Here is a 27288-nt window from a genome sequence, read left to right as displayed (position 1 = left end):
ACTCTCCCCCTATAATAATATGAACTCTTGGTTATACAGTATGAAGGTGTGTACCCCAGAAAAATGCTAAAAACATGAAAAAAAGCTAAAACTAACAATGCCAATCTATACTACATAGATTTTTCAAAACTTAATTTTCAGCAAGGGAGGGGGACAATGCCCCCTGTCCCTACTTAAATTACCTATGTTGTACATGGGCAGATTATCAAAATACTCTAATAGAGCAGTCATGTAAGTACTCTAATAATACAGTCAAGTCTGACAACAAAGCTTATGCTGAATTTGACAGCTATTAAAAGTACTAGTGATGTAAATTTTAGCTCATATTAGGAGATTTTGTATGCACACTGCAATTTGATCAGTTTCCTGTGTGTTACTTCTCATATATCGATAAATCTGTGGACTATACTTATCTGTGTGTTTGTTTACGTTGCAGTAAAATATATGTTTATTGTTACATAACGGCACAAGTCCCAACTCCGTAGCCTGTTGCATGATCAATTAAATGAATGCTCTAATTACTTTCTGTATAAGCACTGTACAAATCAATTGCTCTGCTCTTCTTGTTGTCTATTGCTATAACTTCAAAAGTACTTACCAGATAAGACCACAACTTTTAACAAGCCATTGATATTCCCTCTAGACAACCAAGAACACAAAAAATAAAACTTTGAGAAAAATGCAGACAAGTTGGGTTTTTTTTCACTCAGTTGGTCACATATATTTCTTTCTTTAAAAGGTTTGAAAGCTGGTTTGACATGTAGAGTTTTTTTTTTGTTGCATAAAATAATTTTGTGATGATTTGCAGTAGCACCATTAACTGGGATGCTATTTTATTTGTACATACTTACCATCCATAACCTTCTAGCAGATAGGTTAATTTCGTTTTCAGTAAAATTCAAACTGATATGTTCTGCAAACATCTTGATGACACACATCCTCTGCCATTTGTACCTTTACAAGTAACACATCACTAATTGTAACTGTAACAGTAACATTATTATGATGCACAAACATTTTTACTACTACTTATCTAAGTAAAGAACATTGCAGCTGTAGTGTTGCATAGTTTTGACTGTTTTCAGTACTACTGACTATCACATAGAGTAGTTCAAAGAATGCGTGGGACAAAATATTTATTCTCACACAATTAATGTTAAGTAACAGAAAAATTACTAATTTAAAACAGAGCAGCTACCTATTACTACCTTTTAACTACAGATACAACAGCGCTTACCGGAATTTATTTATTTATTATCAATTTTTGTCAATGACAGGGGTCATACAAAAGGCATAAGCCTGTACAGGGTGCTTCCCCACAAAAATTACACACAACATACAACTATATCAAACAAACACACACGCAAACAATAAGATTAAAGTTACAGAAAATTAATTAGAATTTAAAAACAAAAAAAAACATTTCAGTTTTAGCTTAAAATGATTAACAGACATCAAAAAGGATCGAATTCCACATAAATATTGAATTGACAAAAAATGAATGGCGGAAAGCATTGATAGAGGAGGGTAAACAACAAATTGTCAAAGGGTGAGACCAGGTTGGAAGATCACTTATTTGAAAATAATCAGAAAATTTGATTGGAGTAAGTTTATTTAAAATAGTGTATAACATTGTAACACAAGCATAATTACGTCTCTGCTTCAAAGGGATTGGAGATCGTGTGAGTACAAAACCTTCACTGTTATGTCACAGCCTTTGAAGTTATCCATGTTTTGTCACACTGCTTTTGTATCAATAACTTATACTTACTGTACAAAGTTTGCTTAAACTTCTTCCCTACAAGGTTGTATTACACAATAATGGAATCGTTAGGCTGCAATTTATAACATTTCCCTTGGATATAGACTTTTGTTGTTATACATATGTCAGCTAAGAGCTCAGGTTGGCCTTGATGAAACATAGGCTTGTATCTTCTCAATCTGTAAGAAGTTAAACTAACTAAATGCATAGCACCTGGCTACAACTAGTAGGCATTGTCCAATTTATCTAGTAAAGTTACCCTGCTTTGTAGTAAGAAGTACAAAAAGTAACTAAAACCCGGTCCATGTACACTCAGTTCTGTTTGCAATCCAGGTAATATGTAAGAGATAGCTATTGTATCTTTGCACTAATGAGCTGTAAGAAACAGTTTGTATATTGAACAAGGATGAGAACAGTCCACAAGTTGTAGTGCTCAATCTTCTTCATGTAAAGATCTTGCTTGTGATAAAACCATTGTTTTACAGCTAGCATGCTTTGTTATGCAACTAATCATGTGCAACCAGTTAGTATTGTACTATAGAGATGGAATGATATATTGATACATCACCAAGCTGAGACAACGCAGTGTTGATGGGATTGAAGTGTCAAACGTACTTACTTAGAGTATGCAGGTGGTAATGGACAGTATTGGGTCATTTCTTTAAAAAAGTAATATATTACTTATTACTCGTTACTACAGTGCAGCATATTACATTACAATAAAAGTAACTAGTAATATATTCAGTTACATATTACTTTTACTGTAGATTCCCTAAAATTTTGGCATCTCTAAATATTTGGTACTCCCCATGCATTCAACGCAACATGTTCTAAATTTCGGCAAGCAAGACATAGTTTCTAATTATAACTGCACTAATTTTTCAGCACCTGGAGTACTAGTTGACGAAGAACTCTTGAGTACTGACGATTATCAGTGACCTCACACAATATACTACCTCAATGCTGGATGAAGTACTAAGTGTGAAATTGTTCGGGGAACGCATGCCCAACGATATCATCATGTGACATCACAGCTAAGTACCGCAAAATGATCCATTCTTCATTTCCAAGTTTCTGTTCACAGAATAAGATCTCTCCAATAACTGAAACTCACATATCCTATGATAACGCTGTCCACTGTTATGTCATGGAATACACCAGCATCTAGTAGCGAGATTTAATTAATCATCATGTGCAAACAAGATTAGTTTAATAATATCACCATTACCTTGGCTGTCTGAAATTTCTGGAGCCATACACCTAGCACTACTGGGTCTTACGACAGGCAGGCAGGCAGGCAGGCAGGCAGGCAGGCAGGCAGGCAGGCAGGCAGGCAGGCAGGCAGGCAGGCAGGCAGGCAGGCAGGCAGGCAGGCAGGCAGGCAGGCAGGCAGGCAGGCAGGCAGGCAGGCAGGCAGGCAGGCAGGCAGGCAGATGAATTTCAAAATTTTTAAAATTCACTGTACATTGAAACAGTCGACTTTTCACTGCGTTTAACCAAGGTACAGCATCATTACAGCTGTACTAATGGATTCCGGTGGGAAAATGTATTGCAAGGCTGTTTTTTAAAGTGCAAAATTTTATGAAGCCGTATGATTTCTTACCGATCCCTACTAGTACTACCGTATTTAATAATGTCTGAGTGATTGTATTTAAAAGTGATGTAGTTATGACATTGATCGTCTTCCTGGATGATGTAGGCAGTCACGGTACAGCCATATCAACTTTCCTTGCGCATTTCTGATTCAGTGCCGCAGTGTTGCAGGCTGCCTCAAGGTGTTCCTGTTGGTCCTGTAGACCAGAAAGTAAACAATAGTTAAACGTAAACTAATTGTAAATAACAGCCATGAAGTGTGCAGGCTGTATCAAGGATAGATCCCTAAAAATTCGACAATAGCACTGGGTTGGTACAATTTTTTCCTAATCATTTGGCCAGACATGAACGGAATTAATTTATTTCTGCCTAGGGAATCTACGGTAATTAAAATCACTAGTCTTACCTTTTTCCAGTTCCAGAAATTGTTCTAGCTACACATTAACATCAACTCCTACTAGCAATGTTTAGCCTGTCAACACTTCAATCAGCATGAAAATATTAAGGCACTAATGATGCTCACTTATTAAAATAGTATCATGCTGGTTACCTGTAATAGCTGTAACAAGGGTTGTAGGCTATGTGTGTACAGTGTGCTATGTTAGAAGATGATTTTTTTTGCAGTCAGAGTACTTCCGTCACTTTACAAAGATAATAATTATTACAGTGATGTGTTCCTTATACAAAAGTAACAACCTGTTACGTATTACTGGGCCATGAAAGTAGCGTGCTATATCACTTTTTACTGCGAAGAATAATAATAATAATATTACATAACATGTTACTTCTTTAACTTGAGGCAGTCAATTGACCAGCTTCTGTGCCCAACAATTAAAATTAAGAAACAAGTCTTTAACTGGCTACTATCAAGTATGTGACTATTGTTGTACTGTTGACTAAAGAAAGTGTGAGCTAGAGAGGACTGCAGAAAGTGGTAAGGCATTTGATAAGCTGAAGTCATCTCCTGTCATTAGAAATCCTGATTTCTCACACACCTCTTTGTCTTGCAGGTTGATGTTTCTGAAGTGGGGGTTTGCTGAGTCAGACAGATGAAGAGGAATTAGATCATCCTGTGGCCTATATTGGCAGAAAGCCACTGCTATCCAGGATGTTTAGCCATCAAGCTTGGAGTCAAAGCCTTTTCACTGTATTTATTGGGAACAGAGAAAGTGATTTGGAACAATCATGTAAAATACCTTGGTCTGCTTGTCGATAGCAAACTGAGTTGGTCAAAGCACTGCAAGTATGTTGTGAAAAAGGCCACCAAGTCCTTAAACTACTTGTGATGTTCAATGTATGGATGCAGCCGTGCAGCCAAGTGTGCAGCATACAAAGCAACTGTTTGTCCATCGCTGGAGTATGCCGCTGTTGTGTGGTGCCCACATACTTCAGGAGATATTAAATTACTCGAATCTCTGCAAAATAGGGCAGCTCGGTGGATTTGTGGCAGTCGCTGAAGTCCTCCAACAAACTCTTGGACCATTCCATCAAGTGATTGCTGCTCTCAGCTTAGTCTTCTAACCCTCCAAACAAGACGTCAGTTTCTTTCTATATCTTTTCTTCATGATATTTACCATCAACGTACATCCATAAATTTCAATCGTCACTTTAAATTTAATACAGTTTTATCTACCAGAAGTCATCATTTATCATTGTGTCCACCTCAGTCAACAATCAATTCTCGTTGTTATTCATTCTTTATCAATACTGTCTTTCTGTGGAATTCCATATCATTATACATTCTCAATGACTCCAATCCCAAATCTTTCCGGCATTCTTTATACCATTATGTGTGTGTTAATTGATGTTTTGTATCTCTGCTTTTGTTTGTTTTTGTGTATTTAGTGTAGTTTTGTAAATTTCTTTGTTTCTTTGTTGTTTTTGTAATGTTATATTTTGGGCTGACACCTTGTACAGGCTTTGCCTTTTGTGTATGCCTTCCCTCGTGGTAAAATTGATAATAATAATAATAAAGTATTTCCATATGAACGCCTTTGTATTTCGCTTACTGACTAACCTTTCTACTGTTCCGGATGGGTCAGTAGAAGGGTTAGTAGAAGACGACTCGGACTCGAGCTCGGACTGCAGGGGAGAAGATTCATCAGCCATGTATCCTTTGTTTTCAGAACACGTGATCATAATCAGTTTTTAATTACATACGATAATTATTGCCATGCTTACAACTTGACATCGTGCAAGGGTGATATCACCTCTACTGATAAGTATCGCCATACCGTGCAGCTCTAGTTTCACCCAGATTGGATCACGTGAGTAATGAATTAATTGTTTGACGATGTGGAAACTGCTGCAGACCAGCTTTTTTCATGAGCTGAGCTCACTTATTGGGGTTAGTGTCTGTAACTGGACCAGCTGCCCAAATATTTAGTAGTGCTGTGAAGCCCTCTAAAAAGCCCTCTAGAACTGTTTATCAAAACAGTGCTTCGACAGGAGAAAGAACGTGAGTTATGAGGTTATAAAATATCCCATACACTATATGCGTGGTCTATTTATTCAACAAAAAATGATCAATTTGCATTGATTAGTGGCATACCCGAGAAATTTTGATGGTGAACGACTATCCCATGAACTGACTATAGAGTGCCTAAAACATTGCTCTTGACACAAGCATCAGTTTTCATCCGGTCACATCTGGGTCAAAGGATTAGCAGTAGTGACCGGTTTCAATGCTGGCGTGATATATTAAGTCATGCTGGTGTAATAGATTAAGTCAAAAGCCATCAGCAGAAATCATATGACCTAACAATTGTTTACCATTTGCCTTCTCAATAGGTTATAGCTAACACTATAATCCAAAGTTCGAAATGGTCGATATGGACTTGAACCACCACTGCTGCCCTTTCTATTGTTAACAGCTCCAGTAATGAAGTGTATAGGAACGTTTTCCAATAAATTTCTCAATACAGCTCTGCATATGTAGGAACCATGTTTCCTTTCTACATTTCACCCAAAAATGTGATTTGATTTGTGATTTAATATTAGGAGCAAATATGAGTGTTACTCAAAGTAAATTCTACTAGAAAGATGCAATCTGAGTCAGCATGCATAGTATCATGTATTATTTTACTGCCATAGCCCAACAGTTTTTTTGAAGGCTGTAGTTATTTCATAACTGTATGTATATTGGTATAGGTATCATTTTGGTTGCATTTGCAAGCCTCACAGCTGGTTATAGGCAAGGGAATTATTAACATTGCAGATGTTTCTTGCTTGAAGGCTCTGCATCCTTAAAGTCTATTCACAGCTTGGCTGTTTTGATATACATAAAACATAAAACAAAAAGGAAGCACAGAATGTGCCTGATGTTTGATAAATGCATAGCTATAGAGTATGCTGTTGTTAAGTAATCATTAATAACTGCAACAGTATTCTACATACAAAGTATTCATCACAGACAAACCTATTAGTGATCTTCAGTTCCTCAGCTTGGCTACCTGGTATTGTTTTAAAACTTAGGACTGCTTCAATAACAATAGAAAGCCTATGTAATTTTCTGATCCAGTTTTTAATCGTGTATTGATCCCAATGATCAAAATTTGGAGTTAGAATTTCCAGTACTTCTTGTACTGCAAAGTAGGCCAAATTCTACAAAAAAAAATACAAACAGCATACAACACATTTGCAGTGAATATACAAAATATTAACAAAAGTAAAATGGCTCACTAGTTTAAAAAAACCTCGCAAAATGACTAGAATCATTAAAACCATACATCCTACAATACTGTATATAAGGAAAAAAAACCTAGAAGCTATCATAATAAGCAAAAGGTAATATACTAAGAATGCTGACTCATTTTGCAGTAGCCTTCATTGCACTTAACTACATAGTGTTAACATGTCATGGTTCATAAAGATATCTGTTACTGTTCTACAAAAATGGTAATATCTTACCACTTCAGCAGCAGGATAAGGAATGGTATTAATTAGCACATCAACAATGCCAGGCTCCAAAGATGCCAAATTCTGAAACTGCTGTATCTGACCTTTAATAGCATCATATGCAACATGTACAGCAACAATCGCTTTGAGAAGATTGTTGTTGGCAGACTCAGGATAATAGCTCTGAACAACTGAATCAATTCCTTGATATATTAACTATAAGGACAAATATATATATATATATATATATATATATATATATATATTAAGGTCTTCATGCATCTAGGTAAGTTAATACCTTGACTTCAGTATTTCTGTTTGTCCTGTACACGCCCTCAACAAAGTCACTAAGATAGTATCCATACAGCTTCACACACTCCTCTGGATAAGCTCGAAAGTTTTCATCACTGATAAGTCTACCCAGTGCAGTAGTAGCAACCAAGTCATACAATTGTGTGTACATAGAGATTTCACTTTGTGCTACAAAAGAAACATAAAAAATACATTAAAGGTAATAGATTATTTGCTATACACATGAACTATGGTGATGCAACGAACTTACTTGCAGAAGCAGTTGCATTGTTCCACTGGGAGTCCACAGCATCTCTTACCAGCCAAGAAAATGGAAACTGACAAGTATAATCTGGTGAAGCTAGCAAAGTTCCTATACCGGGAACTCTTCCTCTGATTTTTTGTTTCTGTTGTTGGTTCTTAGTTACAAAGTCATCATAGCTAAACTTGCAGACTTGCTTGTTAGCAAAAATTCCCAACCACAGTTGTGCTATTGGTGAAGACTGGCTGTCATCATGGTGGATAAGATTAAGGTTATAATTTTTATCAATGGCACCCAATATTTCAGCAAATATTGGTACAATCACTTCATCAAATTTTCTAGACAAGCAGTTTCTAAATGTACCACCTTGTCTTAGTTTCTTTGATTCCATTGATTCATCAAAAGCCCAGTCTGTAGGGTTTGTCATACCAGAATCTTTTTCGCACAACACACTACCAATGTGCTCAGTAAGAATGTGATGAAACTTTCTTTGTCCTATGGAAAACAAACCAAAATTTAGTTTATGAGTACAAGAAACCATCCTGTATGTATATGTCATAAAGATTAAGGGAAACATGACACAGAGTAAGTGATATGGTATGCTGCTATATACATACCACCACTGCAATCAGAATCTTGTTCAGGAATCAAATCCAGTAGAATTTCTATTCGTTGAGTTGTACGGTGCTTATTCTTTTCATTATCTTGAAGACGAGAGGTAGCTTTTTGAATAAGACCGTGTAGTCGCTTAGCAGCATCAAACAATGGAAGTGTTTCAGGATTACTCCGTGCAATAGCATTAGTTGCAACATTAACTCCAAATATTTCACTCATTGAGTGGTAAAAAGCATTGGGTAGAGTAAAACTAAAGTCCTTGGGTGGACTAAGGTCATCAATGTGAACTGAATACCATTGAGCTCCTTGGAACCCTACAAATTTGGTACCTCCAACTTGTTTGGGTAGTTGAACAATAAAGACAACATGAGTTGCTTGTTGTGGGAGACCATGGTTAGTATCAGAAGTCATCTGCATTGCAGTCACTCTTTCATCAATGATACGATGTCTGGCACAAGCAATCAAGTCAATATTCAGGTGACCAGCATCACACTCAATTATCAACAGACAATCCTCTCCAGTACGGCGTCTAAATATTGGCCTAAACAATACAAAATTTTTTACAAGCTAGCAAAGTAAACTGTTGCTACTTGATACCAAATTGAATGCAATGAATGGAGTATGTATACACTGCAATGGCTATTGCCAAACTCAATAGCAATCACACTAACTAAACCACTACCACTTACCTGATTTTATATGAAAAGTCCATTTCAGTATCAAACTCTTGCAACAGATAACGATACAATTGATTAGACCTCAAGCCAAGTGAATGATGAAGAAGATTAGCATCAACCCGAGACATCAAGTGACTATGAGTTGTCACATGAAGTAACAGCCCCTCTGCAGAACTCTGAGGATCAAGCAACTTTGCCTTTAGTAGATCACAAAGCGATGAATGGCATTGTTCATTAAAGTATATTTTCACACATTCATCCATTTCTTCTGTATTTTTAGCTTTTAATCTAACAACGGAGTCTGGAGAGGCTGTCTCCATCAGTAAACGTTTACTCATAGCGAGGGCCTGTAATATATGAGTACAGTAATACAATACAATATTATTAACTATATACTTCCAAGAGTGGCGGAGGATGAGGGGGGAGCTGACCAGAGTATAGAATCTCTGGCAGTAGGGGGTCTAAGCTGTAGCTATTTTAGCTTTCACAATGTCTCAAAGTTCACGTATAGGTACAGTTTGAAGCATTTCAACTAAAACACCACCTTTTTAAGTCAAAGGTAATGAAAACAGGCCATTTGCAGTTAATAAAAACCAGGGTAATTGAACATATAAGCAGTACAAAACAGCCTTTAGAAAACTGGAAACACTTGGTACAGTGGTAAGACACCAACTTTCAAAGTAAGAGGCCAGTGGTTCGATTCCTGCTGTAGACAATTAATTTTTTTTGTTTTATGCATACTTTGCAAAAATTATATAAAACGTAAAATGCGTACACTGATCTGGCACACTTAAGGGCCTTTAAAAGCAAACTTCAGTTATATTTTGTGAAATTCGCTGCATGTATCATTGGTATTTCTCTTTCTACATGCGAAAATACAGCAATTATATACAAAAATAAATAGAAAATTGGGTCCAATATCCGGTCACGCATGCACTCCAGAACCCACTTTTCTTTTTGCTGCACGCGATTAGTAGTTCGACAATGGCAGCTGAGGGAACTCAGGATGACAACTGTGTAGAACTTGACGGAGAAGCGCAAGAACGAGAAAAACAAATCTCTGCATTGTTAAGCGACTCTAAACTGAGAGACTCGCTGATCCAGAAGCTCACAGAGGGCAGCCATGTGGTGAAGCAGAACACGCCTAACCAGAAGAAGGATGGTATTATGCCGGGTGGATATCCGTTTGGTAGTGGAGGATGGCCAGCATTCCTGGTACAATTTCCTTTCATACCCTTTCCCACACACCCAACGTGGGGGGCATCTCACAACCCACCTGTAGCCGCTGGAGCTGGAAGCAGCCAACTCCTCCATGGTTCCGCACTTGGGTTGGGCCGACATGTGTGCAGGGCCAGGAGGGAGGGGAAGAAAAAGATTATTTGGACTTGTTGGACGAGGGTGAAGCCTTGGAACTGGTCCAATTCGAACCTGTTGTTGATGATGATGACGCTTGGAAGGCCTGTGACACAATCAACAACTTTATTAAGAAGAGCTTCACCCAGGTGATTACACCCACAGCAAGACATGAAGGACTATCCTAAGCCCAGGATTGAAGCTCTCTTTGCCCCAAAGTTGGATGAGGATGTCAAGAAGCAGATAGAGAGGGCAGGCAAGGACCCCCATTATGGTGTTGAAAAACACTTGTACAACCTACAGAAGCAAATCCTGGACATATCAGGCTCTCTCACATTTTTGTGGGCAGACCTCCTCAATCGGGATGCTATGGTTAACCCTAAAGATGTGATCCTGCTCTTACAAAGTACACTGACTCTCCTGGGAAGCGCTTCCCACACTATCACTCAAGAAGGAGGCGTGTGGCTTGGTCCCGAGTCAATCCCAGTATCGGTGCCTTACCAGAGGACACAGAGGAGAGTAAAGATAAGGTGAAGGAGACTATCTTGTTTGGTGGCGGCTTCTTGGAGAGAGCCACGAAGAGAATTGAAGAACAGAAGGCACTAGCGAAGGTAGCTGGAGCAGGAAATGGACCCCCCCACAAATGCCAGCAAAGCCGGGACCCACATGACCTTCGCCATTTTTTGGAGAAGGGCGCCCCTGCAAAATATGGTGGCAGGAACATCAAGCGCCAACAGCCGTATCCACCCAAGTTCCAGAGGAGAGACCAGAAGAAGGGTAGGTTTCCACCCAAGCAGCTGCAGAGGAACAATTTGACTCATGCACACACAATCAGTTCAGATAACATCTCTTCTAGAGTTGTTAGGTTTTGTGGTCAACAGGGAGAAGTCTCAATTGCTACCAGCCCAGGTGATTCATTACCTTGGTTTCATGGTGGACTCCAAGGAGATGAAGATCAGGCTGTCAGAAGAGAAGGCGACGCAAATTTCAACAACTTGCAGGAAAATCAGAGAGAGGGGATTCATATCAGTGAGAGAATTGGCCAGATTAATTGGCAAGATGACAGCAACCCTCCCTGCAATTTTCCCAGCCTCACTATGGTACAGAAAACTTCAGCGTATGAAGAACCAGACATACCAGAGGTCCCAGTCCTTCGAGGCCATCGTGACACTGAATCAGGAGGCCCTCCTGGAGCTGGACTGGTGGTCAATCAGGAGGAATTTAATGGATGGGAAGAGTGTATCAACACAGGAACCCGACCTCACCATGGAGACAGATGCCTCAATGCTGGGCTGGGGAGCAGTCTTCCAGGGCTCACGAACAGGGGGTCTTGGAGCGGAAGAACCACATCAATTATCTGGAACTCCTCGCAGTGTGGTTCGGAGTGAAAGCATTTGTCAAAGACAGGAGGAACATTCATATCCATCTGAGGATGGACAACAGGACAGCAGTGTTCTATGTGAAATGAATGGGGGGGACCCGTTCCCCAGTGTTGAGCAGCCTGGCAATTCAACTTTGGCAGTGGTGCTTGGAGAGGAATTTGTCCATCACAGCAGAGCATCTCCCGGGGTAGACAATTGTGTGGCAGACAAGGAATCCAGGGTGATTCAATTGACTGCAGAGTGGCAGTTACACCGACCGATATTCCAACAGATCCTGGAATTCCTTGGCAACTGCAACATAGATCTGTTTGCAACTCGCCTCAACGTTCAGTTGAAACAGTTTGTGAGCTGGAGACCAGATCCCGACTCAGTGGGGGCTGATGCCCTACAGTTACCCTGGAACAGGTGGGAGGGATATGCCTTCCCTCCTTTCTGCCTAATTGGCAGGTGTCAAGAAGGTCAGAGAGGACAGGGCTTCTCTGATACTAGTAGCACCAGTCTGGAGGTCACAGCCGTGGTACCCAGCATTACTAGAACTGTTAGTTGACTTTCCCTTGATGCTCCCATGAATCCCGAGGCTCTTGTCAGACCCATTTGGCAAGCCACATTCTCTGATGGCAACAGGATAGCTACAGCTAGCTGCTTGGAAACTATCAGGCATAGACAGCAGACAGACGGAATTTTGAGCGAGGCTTCACAACTGTTGGCAGCAGGATGGAGCAGGGGCACAAACACAACGTATGAAAGTGCTTGGAGGAGATGGGATAGCTGGTGCTCTGAACAGCAAGTTGATCCCATTTCATGTGCTATCCAGCCATTCTTGGAGTTCTTAACAAGTTTATTCAAGGAAGGACTACAATATCGAACAATAAATACCACACGGTCTGCCATCTCGATGACTCACAACCATATCGAAGGACTACCTATGGGTCAACATCCACTAGTCTCAAGGTTCTTGAGAGGTGTCTACAACCACAACCGAGATATTCAACTACATGGGATGTTGATGTGGTTATCAAGCATGTACAGTCACTCAGTGAGAATGATACCTTACTCCTGAAGACATTGACACAGAAGTTAGCCTTGCTGATGGCCCTAGTAGGAGCAAACAGGGTATCAGAGTTACAAGCCTTAGATCTTCGGTACCGGACTTACAGACCGGAAGGTGTTTGTTTTCAACTGCCAACTTTAAGCAAGAAGAGAAGAGCTGGAGCACCTCCTAAGCAGTTTACATTTGGAGCCTTTCCTAATGACAGCCGTTTAAGTGTAATGAGTTGTTTACGGTGATGTACACTTGAACATAGAGAGAGTGATCCAAGAAATGCTCCTTTTGTCATACATCAAGCCTCATAAACCAGTCACCTCACAATGCCTAGCTAACTGGCTAAAGGAGATTTTGGGAAAAGCTGGGATAGATACCTCAGTGTTCAAGGCTCACTCAGTCAGAGGTGCTTCTAGCACTGCAGTATCTGTGAAGGGTGTCCTGATTGAAGATATACTTCGTACTGCGGATGGGAGCACTGACTCTACCTTCCGACGATTTTACTACCGTCCTGTACAAACAAATAACTATGCTCAGACATTACTCCAGCCAAGAGCAGATCAATCCTAGTGTTCGTAGAACTTTCAAGACATGTGTCAGTCCATGTGACACTAACATTTTTGGTCCTTGTAGAAATTACTTACACTATTGGACTTTGTGCCATTGATATTGTTGGTCTTTGTACCATTAACACTGTTGGCCTTTGTACCTCTTTTCACATTACTGGCCTTTGTGCCATTCACAATAGTTGTCTTTCATGCCATCTACGTTATTGGTTTTTGTGTCATACACTATTGGCCTTTGGGCCATTTATTGGTGACCAGGTACTCTTTAGTTGCTGCAAATATAGTTGTAACCGCAGATGTGTATTCGCTGTGATGTATCAATATGTTTGTAGGCTTTAAACTTTAGCAGTGTTACATGCAGCAAATTTCATGAGATATAATTGATGATTTGATGAGGGCCCGAAGGGCCTGAAGTTAAATCGTAATTATATGAGTGAAACGAGCAAAATGTAACACTGGCCCATTCCCTGCATGCATTTTATTTATTACCCCTCCCGCGTTATTTGCTCTGTAGGCTCACTATGGTGGCAGCAAAATGAAGTGGGTTCTGGAGTGCATGCGTGACCAGATATTGGACTCAATTTTCTATTTATTTTTGTATAGAGCTACTAATTGCTGTATTTTCGCGTGTAGAAAGAAAAATACCAGTATTACATTTGCTCATTTCACTCATACAATTACGATTTAACTTCAGGCCCTTCGGGCCCTCGTCAATTACCAAATTTTGTGCGAATCTGATACACATTCACAGAGTTATGATCAATTATTCATGTAAAACATAAAACTTATGTATGTCATGCCTACAGGGTAAATTTTATGGAATGAGTTGAAAATCAGCTTGTGGATGGATTAAACATCATAGGAGTATATTTTGGTGGTTTGGAAGGAACCATGATAAAGACCATGAATATATAATGTGTGTGTAACAACTGTACAACTGAGTTTCGTAAATAAAAAAATATTTTCATACCTACCAGGCAAACCGCTTAGGAGAATGAGTAGAAAATCAGTATGTAGATGGATTAATCGTAGAAAGTCCCTTCAGTGATACACAAGGATTAAAGCCGCTAAGTTATAATGTGAAAACCAAGCAAGTGCATGATTGAGATACTCTAGTAGTGTAGTCACCTATTATAGCATTCAGCTATGTTGAAAGTTACTCTATTTGAGCATTCAACTACATAACAAGTCACCTTCTAGAGAGTTCATTTATGTAACAAATTGTCCTGTAGAGAGTTCAGCTAGTAAACCTGCAGAGAGTTCAGCTACAAACAAATCACCATGTAGAGAGTTCAGCTATGTGACAAATCGCCCTCTAGTGAGTTCAGCTACAAATAGGCTGCCCTGTAGAGCATTCAGCTACATATAAAGTCATCTAGGTCTTGTAGAGAGTTCAGCTATGTAACAAGTCACCTTGTAGAGAGTTTAGCTAGATAACAAGTCACCTTGTAGCGAGTTCAGCTAGAAAACAAGTCACCCTGTAGAGAGTCCAGCTACAAACAAGTCACCCCGTTATGAGTTCAGCTATGCTGCAAGTCACTCAGTAGAGGGTTCAGCAACGTAACAAGACACCTTGTAGAGAGTTCAGCCATGTGACAAGTCACTTTGTAGAGCGTTCAGCTATGTAGAAAGTCACCATGTCTCGCACCTTGTAGAAAAGTCACTTTGTAGAGAGTTTAGCTACAAACTAATCACCCTGGTGAGAATTCAGCTACGTTACAAGCCACCCAACTATAATTCAAGTCACTCTGTAGAGAGTTCAGCTACATACATCCTCTTCTTACTGTAAAGGTAATTACAAAAAGATGTGATATCTAACAAAGATTTATCAAAAAATGTGGCCCTCCAAAAAGGCCAGGGAGTAAAGTTGTAAAATCAAAGGCGGCAGCCAAGAAATAGATGAATGGATGTGATGGCAGGTTAATGGAAAAAAAAATTAATAATGACAATTCAGGCTGAATCCTTGTGATATTTGGAAGAGGCAACAAATTCACCTGAATTGTCGTTGAATAAATTTTAACACACCATCACAGCCATTTTTTAGTTGCCACCTTTAATTTCACAACCTTTTTCACCCTCGCTTTTTGGAGGGCTGCAACTTTTTTAAAGCTTGCCTGTTTTGGTATGGATAATATTATGAATAAATTAAATATGAATATGAACAAAATGGCAAATTTGAGTTCTTTCAAAAATACACCTACTGTTTACTTTTCACTTATAGTCACTAATGGACTTGCAAAGTACAACCAAAGAGTTATTTGAGTTGAAGGATGCTTTTTTCAAGGTGGTTTTTTGGTGTGTGATCTATTAAGAATGTGAAAAATATGGGCAATCCTTATTAACAACTAGTGTGGTTCATGATAATTTTACATATGAAATGAATGTCGTTCTGTGAGCATCAGCAATCACAGCTCACCTTTCTTCTCCACAGTAAACAAGTCTCTTCATCAGTCATATCTCTATCACCATCAGTATCCTTTAAAAGGTGTGTAACTTGAAACACTACTGCAGCTGGAGTATCATTTTGATACCCAACAAATGCATCTCCCACTTTAAAATGTCTACACACAAAAATTTTCAGTTTAATTCATGCATTATCCAACAAACTAACCGAATACAAGCATAATTGTTTGCCCAAGCCTCCACTTCAACCAGTAGTTGCTTCTGATGCTCAGTCAGAACAGTTGAGGTAACAACAAAATGTTTCTCAAGTCTGTTGATCAGTGGTGTGGGGAATTCTTCATAAACCTTGTCCTTCTCTGCAATCAATATTAACCTAAATATATGAAATAGACAGTGGTATTGCAATTGCTTGAAATAGCTGCAGTTCCAAATATGCTTGCATACAGTTACTTGATAACACAAAACATACTTGAAGTCATCATGTACTCTACATTTAATACGATGAGTCTGAAGACCGAGGTCTACATATCGTTTTCCTGGTAACAGAGTGTAGTACTACAAAAACATAAAGTATACGTGTATCTAGGCTAACTCTTAACAACACATTACCTGGTTGAGTACATCATAGAGACTCTCATAAAGATTTTCTAAGTTGAGAAGTATCACACTTCTTCCTGTCTCCATACAAATTTTAATTTGGTTGATGTTGCGGCAGACCTGTTATAAAAATGTACATAAACAATGTATAGATTGCACATGCATATCCAAATTGTGACCTGTTGAGTGAAAACCTGATAAATGAAAATCTGATTAGTTTGTATATAAAATGCATTGAAATACATTGGTGAAGGCTGTATTTAATGACTTCAGTACACAACCAAATTGAACAAAAATCATATACAGTCGAACCTCTACCAACAGACTGGATATCTCCTAATTATGGACAGTATGCTATGGCATGTGCCATAATCTCATTGTCTACAGTATATTAGTAATCTCTGTACATGGACACCTCTATAATGGCTAACGGACAACTTATGAGTACAGTACCTAGCTCTGTAATGCATTGAATACATGGTAATACATGGTATTACCTTGTTGTACCAAATAATGGTTTGAGTTTCTTGAAGTTGGTCCTTCACATTATTTAAACTTGACTTATAATCCCCCCAAAACACCTTTGCTGTAAAAAAAGGCGCGTCCAAGAAACTACAAGTAACTGAAAAAAACAGCTCAGCTATAGAAAAAGACTAACTGGCAACTGAAAGAGCTGATATCTGGAGCGGCCAAGAATCAATGTTACTACAACTACTGAAGTACCAGATTCATGCAAGAATACCTTGGCTGAAAAACAGATAAATGAAAGTAACCGGTAACCAAAACAGCTGATATCTGAAGCGGCCAAGAATAAAATTTATGTTGATACAACTAACTACAGTTACTAATGAAGTTGTAGCATTGAATCTTAATCATTCAACTGTGTTCTATACATTCATCCCTGCTACATCGTAAATTAATTCTTTGTAACTCTAATTGGCTGGAAATTGGGCCGCATTTTTCAATAGTCAGTATAAAGAAAAAAAGGCGGCCAAATTACCAGCCAATTAGAGTTACAAAGAATTAATTTACGATGTAGCAGGGATGAATGTATAGAACACAGTTGAATGATTAAGATTCAATGTTACAACTTCATTAATAACTGTAGTTAGTTGTATCAACATAAATTTTATTCTTGGCCGCTTCAGATATCAGCTGTTTTGGTTACCGGTTACTTTCATTTATCTGTTTTTCAGCCAAGGTATTCTTGCATGAATCTGGTACTTCGGTAGTTGTAGTAACATTGATTCTTGGCCGCTCCAGATATCAGCTCTTTCAGTTGCCAGTTAGTCTTTTTCTATAGCTGAGCTGTTTTTTTTCAGGTTACTTGTAGTTTCTTGGACGCGCCTTTTTTTACAGCAAAGGTGTTTGGGGGGGATATCACTAATTTTTATCAGTTATATAATTTACAGACTCAACTTGATTGATCAAGCCACGGGGATGTATGATGAATTCTGCATTGTAGAGGCGTTGAGACCAAACACAAAGTGGTGAACATATATCATACATTCCTATAGTAGCTGTGAATTGTTATTAGAACCAGGACTGGTGGAAACTGCAATTTACTGGTCAGGCCAAGCAATGGCTACAGTCAGGGTTACCACTAAAGATGTATGTAATACACTTATTTGTAAAGCATGCTTTACTAGGTTGTCTGGGAGGATACTAAATCTGAAAACAAATTGACATAGCAACTCTGAGATTACACCTGGGAGTGTTTTCAGACAGAAATTTAGCACTTTCTGCTATTTTATTTGATGACTGTTCTATTAGAGTATTTATTGCCTGACTGTTCTATTAGAATATATTGATACTTTTCCATGAATAAAACCTGCTATGGCCACTACCATAGTGGCCGTAGTGTCCTTAGGACAATTCAGCAACTTGGTTTGCCACTCACAGCACAAGATGCTTTGCTGAGGGTCTATTACAGAGATCACAAATGTGGTACACCACATTATACTATTTTCATTTCAGTACATAGACACACGCATACATCATCATTATAATATTATACAAGCACAAGGCACACACACACACACACAATGTGCAAACACTATACATACTACACATGTCAACACATATACACGACATATTGATGTAAACAAGTTAATATCACAATGCTCTTGTAGATGAGCTGGGAGTTCCCTTACTAGATGTTAAAAAGTTCTTGCAGTGCTTGAAACAGAGGTACTGGAGAGTGAAGGATTATCACTACATCATATTCAATCACAATAATTGTTGCAATGTGAAATCAATATTAATTGCTTATGTACTGTATCACCATTGTTATGTTAATGTGCATGATTTATCTCACAATATATGATTACCTCTTTTGATATGTTGGTAGACTATACTGGTGTGTTTGGGTACCATTACAGAGGCAGAGGAAACAACTTTTAGAAGGGAGGATGGGTGCATATCTGCTGGAGTATGCATATGCCTCGCAGAAGTTTTTAAAAACTTTCCCTTTGAAATTGAATAAGATTAATTGAATAAGCACCTTTAAAGCCAGGATTTGGTTAACTGCATGGACAATTTTTTTTTTAGCTCAAATAATTTGGCATAGCTGTTCTTCCATATAAAAGCTACTAAGAACAATTCACATTATTATTTATTAAATTATTTACCTAAGATGGAAAACTGGAGGAGGAGACAACATCATCAGACAGACCACCACGGTACAGTGGATTCAAGGGTATTAATTGTGTACTCTCACCGGCGTCTTCGGTAAAAGGACACACGGTCACGAAACTCACGATCCATCATAAGAGTACTTACTAGTGTTCACGTGCGCTACTTGAGGTGTGAAAGGGACTTTCCAAGGGACTTCCCCTGCTAGCACAAGTTGTAATTGATGATAATCGGGCAAGGAACGTTAAATGCCCATATGTCCACTCTTGTATATGTCACTGATCATGAAACCTGAGTGCCATGCACCCTATGGCCTGCTGTACGGGTTGACGCGCCTCTAATAAAATCTACTGCCTGGTATGAAGTGGTATGACCAAATACGGAAATGGAGCTTCACTTTGATTGTGACCTACTTTGCGAAAGGGTGTAGATCTAACTGTAAGTTAATATCGCTTATGAAATGCTTTTGTGTGTGTAAATAAGGTGTTTCAGCCCTTCTCTTCAGTCTTGGCTGAACACGAGTGAATTAATTAGAGTTAGTGCATAGTAGGAACCTCAGACGGTGGTTGCGAGGGGTCCGAAACTCTAGGAATCACGTCGATGGTTCAGACGTGATTCTGGAATCAGGAATCACAATTTGTTAAAAATTTCCTGTAAATCTTTGTGCTTCTCCGTATTTCTATGTATGTATCCTTAGCGCCAGGAATCACAGAATCAGTTGTAGAATCAGTGTGATTTCCGAATCACGTATATCGAAACCCCATAGTTGCGGACCCCTCGGGTGGTTGCTACTTTATATAGTTGTTAAATGTGCTCCTGTTACATACTAAACTGTGCAAAGAGCAAAACAAGTTATTTCTTTTGATATATTTATCAGATGTCCCGATGGTTGTTTCTGCAGGTCACTTGAAGGTCTACCTCACACTGTTGTATGTGTTAAAGCTTGTGTTTCTTCATGTAAGAAGTACTGAAGTAAGTTTCCTAAGGCAATGGTTTTTGCCAGATGTTGAAATTGACCTTGCCTGGTGAAAGAAAAATTGTGTTACATATTTTTAGTGCGAATTTGTTGTTTATACTATGAGGTCTTAACTTATCCTGCATTTTCAAGGTCTCATTATTGTGGTCTACTGCATCATCAACAAATTATATCAAAAAAGAAGGAATGGAACCATATTGTAGACGTCTGTGTTATTGGCAGATTGGGACCAATGATTACATGTATTGTGATTATAGCATTGTAATTCTCCAGGTCAGTTTCTTTCAGGGACTCATGTTTGAGTATCTTGAGTTTTAAGCGTCCATATTTTTGCACATTAATCTCTTTGTACTTGTAGTGCCCACTTTGCCAACTTGCTGTTTACAGATGTGTTCTCAGTGGTGTGGTAATCTAAATTCAACTGAATTTATTTCCTAAGAATGTTGCTATGCTTATGTGCCATAGTAACCATGCTAACGAATGTTTATTGGTAAATGCATTTGTCACATATCTCCTTAATGAACAAATGTTCAAATTTTCAGACATTTGTCCCACCACTAGTTATTTTACAAATCAATTACTAGTAAAAGGCTAATGGCTCTAACCACCAGTATCTAGATCATGAGACTACCCTGACTAGGAACGTGTCCTGGTTTTCTAGGTACATTGATGTGCAATGAGATTTTGTAGAACCTTCGACTGTCTGTGCATGGTTAATGAGCTCTATAGTGCATGCCAAACTTGTTACCTAGGTTTAGATTGACCACACAATTAACATGTTGTTTTTTCTTGACAGGTCCAGTGAAATTCAGGCATTGGTTTATTGGGGAAGGTACCCCATTAGCTAGGATTACTGATGGTTTGCCACTTGCAGCACAAGTTGTTTGTGAACGGACCACACTTTTTGTAAAGGAGATCAATCACAAACTGGTACGCATGTGCACGTGTACTTTTTTGCACTCACACACATACTGTACATGAGCACGAGACGCACACACAATATACATGGACATTAAAATATACATGCGTACAAAACATATTGGTTGTACTAGCTTTGTATTTGGTCGTAACTTCATATTGTTATTCTTAAATCCAGGTATGTGACCCAAGTGGAATAGGGGGCGACAGTGGTGGATTCCTCTGTTTGTCATCCGGTGTTATTCAACTGTCCAGCACTTGACAGCCAGTGGGGGTGGTGGCAAGGGTGTTCCATCTAGCCCGGGAGAAAATTTACAAACTGCCCCAGTTGCACCCCCACCCCACCCCCATCCCTTTCTCGGCAGTACTGAAGATTGGTGTCCCCTCAAGTACACAATGGCAGATGAAGCAAAGCCAATAATCATTTCTTATTTGTCTACCAACATGGGACAATGGTTTATTTTTAAAAGTGCATTTTGTGAAATACTGTATTGTTGCATGTATCAATTAACTTGTGTGACATGATATGTTAATCACTAGCTGTCTGGTTTTACTGTGCATGAGCACCGTTTCGTCAGAAAGTTAGATCCAAATTGGGAGTGACAATGTCTATACGAATAAAGGCAATCACGTGATAGTAAATGGGTGGCGCTAAATGAAATTATCCTGAAAACACTCTCCCTAGGGAAGTTACGTTCTTCACGCTTTCACAGTACGTTTATATGAGTGTTGAGTCTGTGTCCATGCCGCGTCTTTAAAAGTTATCATTTGGATTAGGCATTTGGTAAGCAAAATCTGCTGTACAGGGAGTCCAGTACTAGAAAACTCCTGTGCCAGTATTACTCCACAAAAGGTAGTTATATTCAATGATAATAATGGCGATAACGCTAACGCAAGCCGAGATATCAGCATAATAAAGTGAACCTGGTCTTATTTTCGTGGTTGCGACAAGATAACCACTCATTTACAATCACGGCACCCGCTGTACAATACATTTCTAATGGGAATGATTGCATAATTCAGGGCTAAAATTGTGAAACCGTCCCTACACGTAAATAACTCACAGTAGTAGCTGCACGCGTTTTTTAATTGTGGCGTGTGCTTTGTAGTTTCTTGGCCGCGCGCCTCACAACCGTGAGTCTTGATAGTACAGTAATTTATTTATTTATTTATTAAGACTTTAAACACAAGTGCTGAAGGTCTGTAAGACACCTGGTACTACTGTATAGTAGGGATCATGAAAGTTGCCCAAAAATCACTTTTCCTTTGTAACAGCTTGGCAGTATTGGTTATGCATAACCAAACCCATGAAAGTCTTTAGAATGAATTTCAACAAGTTTCTATGAAATTTGAAATATTATTCTACTTCTTTTTGCACACTTCACTATAAAAACCAAACGCATATTGTAATCAAGCTGAAATCGGTACACTTACAGGGGCTCTAAACATGAATATCAGTACCAGTACTAAAATTTTGTGCGAATGTATGAACATTTACAGAGTTATGACTGGTTATTCACATAAAACAGAATGCTACTTTGCTTTCAGTTATTGATATTCAGGGTTACAATGGTCAATCTATCTACATGTAGACCAATTTTCAAGTTATTCTCATAAACATTTTACCACGTAAACGTGACAAAAATCTGTTTTGTGCAAATAAAAAAATTAAGCCAAACTTTGAGGACTCGTGTTTCACAAATGCATAAAGTGAGTTTGCTCAATTTAAATGTGGTTGTTGAAAGTAGAGGGTGACTACAGTATAAAAATCAGCTAATTAGTAGCTATGAATGAAATTGCATTTTCCCTAATATACCCTAAGTGTAGTGTGCCAGTTCTGTGTGCATGACACACTACTGCGTTTTGAGATCTGCCAGTGGAAAATCTGGGACATTTTAAGTGTTAGAAATTCTCAAAACATGTACATAGAAAAGATTAACAAAGAGTCACGCAATATGTAACTTTAGTTTTACATAATCATCATTGCATCTGTAGAAACATGACTAAAAACAAGCCTCAAAACCAGCTATTTGGGATATACAAAATACAAAATTAAGCTAAGTTAAAAAGGGCATAGCTTTTAAGAGTCTTGGTGAAACATTCAAGTTGTAAAATTAAGATGGAGGGCTAAGAGATGCTGCAATGATGTTAATGGTTGCATGCATTATTTAAATTGATTGGCGCCACCTCTAATTTCACAGCTTTTTCACCCACGTTTTTAAAGATCACACCCTATTACAGTTTGACTGTGTTTGCATGGGTAAAATTTGCCAGCAACTTTAGCGTGAGAAGCGAAAACCCCTCACATTCCTGTATGCACACTTTCAATGTTTTTATACAAATAAATTAAAAGTCTAACACTCAGTCATAAAAATAACGATACATATTATGTACCTGTGTGTACTCCCTGTCTTTAGGAAAGCTACTGCCAAACAACACAAAAGGTGGATCTTTTGCATCAAACAACAAATCTTGCTGTAGAATCCGTAAAGCTGCATAGTTTTCAGTTAAAAATAGCAGGTAACGACTTTCTCTGAAATAAGACATTTGCATCATGTTTCTATTACACATACATTTCTTACCCATGCCAAGAAGTTTCCTTGGTTGCCAAACTTGTGTTAATCAAGCCCATAGCTGAACAATCAGGGTACATTACTGCTTTAAGCTATAAAAATGATAGCAAATTGCAATGAAATAAAATGCATGTGTACAAATAAATGACATGATATATAAAATCAACCTTGGCTGCAAGTAATTCTTGTTTCCTTAGCCATTCCTGAGATTTTCACCCTAACAGTAACCTTTGTTTATTTTAATGATTTTGTTTTCACAAAAATGACTACAAAAGCTACAATTATTCTCTGATTAGCTTGCAACTTGGCATGTGCAAAGTGGACAGGTACAATGGCAATTTTTTTACAAATTTAAATAGAAGTGTTATTATGACAAAAAAATCCACTAAAAACAGCCAAGCTGTAAAAAAAATAGTGCAGCCTTCAAAAGCCTGGGTGAAAAAAGTTGTGAAATCAAAGGTGGCGGCCATGAAATGGCTGCAATGATGTTAATGATAATAAATTTAAAAAATTTATTATCATTAACATCATTGCAGGCTTGGCTGTTTTTGAGTGGATTTTACTTCTTTTTTGGATTTTCAAAACCAAGGCTTTGAGGCTTACTATTTCTTCTTATCTACAGGTCATAACTGCTACTGGAACAATGATGATCATACAAGTGATACAGAAAATTACCTACTCATCCGGATATAGTTACCAACAAAGAGAGAAAACTATTAGTATTAACAAACAATTTAGGTAAGGGTGTCCTCAGACACATGCTACCACAAACATTATATGCTTGTTCATGCATGCATGATGGCCATAATAATATAAAACTGTATTATTATTTCCACTATAATGATGTGAATTCCTTCCAGTTAGGTATGCATGATTGTAGGATATTTTATTTTGCAGTGACTGTTCTATTAGAGTATCTCGATTTTTCATGTAAACGTGAAAAGATGCAGTTGCTCAACTTTAAACAAAGCAAATCCTGTACCTTTTTTTACTGGGATATGATTTCCAGCCTGTTGTATCACAAGTTTTACCAGCAAAGCACTTATTATGATGATTATGATAATGATTATGATTGGCGCGAGTCTGTCATACTAGTCTGCTTGTCGCCTGGGGGCAAGAATACTACCAATATACCACTGATCGATACGAAAATAGCTCTGATTTGATGAAATAGATACTAGACTGAGCCTCAAAGTGTTACAACAATAGTATGGTGCGAATGCTCTAATAGAGCACACATTTTTGCTTTCGTTGAAATCAACACACATAGAATGTTTTAGAACAATCTAGATTTTCTATTGGTAGATCTAAGTTTTACTTATTGAGAAGATTTAAGCTAGAATTTTCATTTATAAGGTAGAAATTAAGTGAAGTGATCAGCCAGTGGTTCAATGGTTAAGGATGCAGGTGTTAGGTATGGAGGTCCTCGGTTCGAACTCTGGTAAGTTTTATTCGACATTTTTAATGCACCTTTTTTACTCCACAGTGACTGATCTCTGCGATTTTACACTTGCTTGGTTTTTGCTTTATAACTTTGTAACTATAAGTCTGTTGCCATTCTAACCACCAAAAGGCACTGTTACGATGATCAGCCTATGTACACACGAATTTTCAAGTTATTCCCCTACTTGGTTTGCCCTGTAGCCATGAAAAATGTTTTATCTTTTTTTAAGTGAATAAACGCTCATAACCTCTTGGATATTTATCAGATTCAAAGCAAACTTGGTACACGAATTCACCTTTATATGCTCTTCATTTGTGCCAAACATCGATGCATTTGAGTTACATGTTTGTGTTTTATAGCAATTTTGCAAAGTGTGCGAAAATAAATCGAAGCCCCTGTAGCCCCCCCATGGCTTAAGAAGGAAAATAACACGAAGAAATTAAAACGAAACTTTGAACGCCTGTATCTCACAAATGGTTCTTGCGAATTTAATTAAATTTGCTGTGTGGCCTACCCTACCTGGAAGACAGCTATAATGCAAAAATGGTGTGCTTTGGAGAAGGGGCCATGGAGCTACGCACACGTCAAAAAGCTGTTTTCTTTCTTCCTGTCAATATACTCACAATATACTCATGGTGTGGCACGCTAGCTTATTTGGCTGCACGACACTCTACTGTGTGTCTTGATAATGTGTTTTAATGGCAAAAATCGTTAGGTGCAACATATAATACTTAATATAAATCACCAGTCTTATCTGGCTAAGCCACTTTTTCTTTTACATTCGGATATTTTTCCTATATGATCTGACATAATATCAAACGGTACGGTAGTACCATTAAGTAGGTGCTGGAGTGGTGTCACATGGCATGCCAGGACTAAAAGACTGGAGAGGATTCCTCCGAGACAGTATGATAGAACCAGAGATTATCATGAGAACTCAGCTCTACAAAGTACACTGTTGGGACTGTTGGGCGGACTGAACAGACACAGACTGTTTCTTGACATTTAACTATCACAATAAATAGTGTAAAGGTTTAACTATGTTTTAGCAGGAGTTTGGTATGGTTCTGGCGTGTTTATTTGTAATAACATTTCCATATTAGGGTTTCGCTCCATTAGTGACAATACCATTTGCAGTTGTTATGATGTTATGACCTAGTCTGAGTGGGGTGAAAAGTTAGTTATCACTGGGTGATAACTACCTTACCATTCAGTAGTGTAACTGCTCTGTATAGCTTATGATGGTTATAAATCAGTGCGGCACCTTGGCACTCCCACGCACTGGAATATAAGTAAAACTGTAAGGAAAATTTGAATATAAACTAGGTCATGGAATCTTCAAAGAGTGTGGTGCACACAAATCACATGACACCACAGTTTCCCAATCTCCTCGCACTCAGTGAGGATTTATGGTTGGCAGACGCTTGGACAGGCCTGCTCCCAAGGAGACCCTGGGAGCAATAGTGATTATCATACAGTATGATAGAGGTTTGGGCTATTCTGGCCAAAAATATCACCCAAAAACTCACAATACTTCATAGCACCTTGGTTAGATACACTATAATCAAGACACACGGTAGTGTGTCGTGCGGCCCAAGAAGCCGGCGCGCCACACCGTGAGTATATTGACAGGAAGAAAGTAAACACGATTTTCACACCTATGTAGCTACGTAATTCCTTATCCGATTGAAACCAAAGTTGCTACAGAAGTGCCGGCTAGGTAGGGGAGTCCACATTCCAAATTTGAAGAAAATCGTTCCAGCCATTTCCAAGATACGAGTGGCCACAGTTTGGGTTTTTTTCTTTGTTTTTTTCTTCTGCTTCTTTTCCCACTTCACAAAATCCGCCATAAAACACGAATGCGTGCTCCAATCGGGCTGAAATTTGGCACACTTAAAGGGCTCATTAAGGTGAATCTCAGTACCAGGTTTGGTAGGAATCCGATAAACATTCACGGAGTTGTGACCGATTATTTGCGTAAAATAAGGTCGAAGGTCTGTCACGCCCACAGGGTAAACCGCTTGAAGGAATGAGCTGAAAATTGCTATGTAGATGGAGTAACTATCGTAGGAGTGCCTTTTTGTGGTTCGAAAGGAATCCAGTTAAGGGCCATCGAGAATGACACAAAATCCAACCTGTGTCACAATTACGCGATCGATTTTTATGAATAAAAATCTATTAGTTTTCACGCCTACCAGGCAAACCGCTTAGAACAATGAGTTGAAAATCGGTGTGTAGCTGAAATAATTATCATAGAAAGTCCTTGCAGTAGTACAGAAGAATCGGATTACATACCACTGAGT

At 38.5% G+C, this 27288-nt stretch overlaps 1 protein-coding gene across 1 annotated transcript in view; it reads right to left on the bottom strand.

The window, feature by feature from the left end:
- LOC136261923 (E3 ubiquitin-protein ligase rnf213-alpha-like) overlaps nt 1–27288 on the bottom strand; it is a 225384-nt gene that overhangs the window by 38778 nt on the left and 159318 nt on the right. Inside the window, exons 46-58 of the mRNA XM_066056017.1 lie at nt 23551–23633; nt 23363–23501; nt 16453–16560; nt 16313–16398; nt 16052–16216; nt 15857–16001; nt 9110–9444; nt 8423–8961; nt 7815–8300; nt 7551–7732; nt 7265–7468; nt 6774–6958; nt 852–954 (exon numbers count right to left, since the gene is read on the bottom strand). Of these exons, the coding sequence (XP_065912089.1) occupies nt 852–954; nt 6774–6958; nt 7265–7468; nt 7551–7732; nt 7815–8300; nt 8423–8961; nt 9110–9444; nt 15857–16001; nt 16052–16216; nt 16313–16398; nt 16453–16560; nt 23363–23501; nt 23551–23633 (2760 nt within the window). The remainder of the gene's footprint in view (nt 1–851; nt 955–6773; nt 6959–7264; nt 7469–7550; nt 7733–7814; nt 8301–8422; nt 8962–9109; nt 9445–15856; nt 16002–16051; nt 16217–16312; nt 16399–16452; nt 16561–23362; nt 23502–23550; nt 23634–27288) is intronic.

The sequence above is a fragment of the Dysidea avara genome, chromosome 7 (genome assembly GCF_963678975.1).
Source record: "Dysidea avara chromosome 7, odDysAvar1.4, whole genome shotgun sequence".
Taxonomy (NCBI): domain Eukaryota; kingdom Metazoa; phylum Porifera; class Demospongiae; order Dictyoceratida; family Dysideidae; genus Dysidea; species Dysidea avara.
Note: the sequence above shows the minus strand (reverse complement) of the source record. Positions and strands in the feature narration are given on the sequence as shown.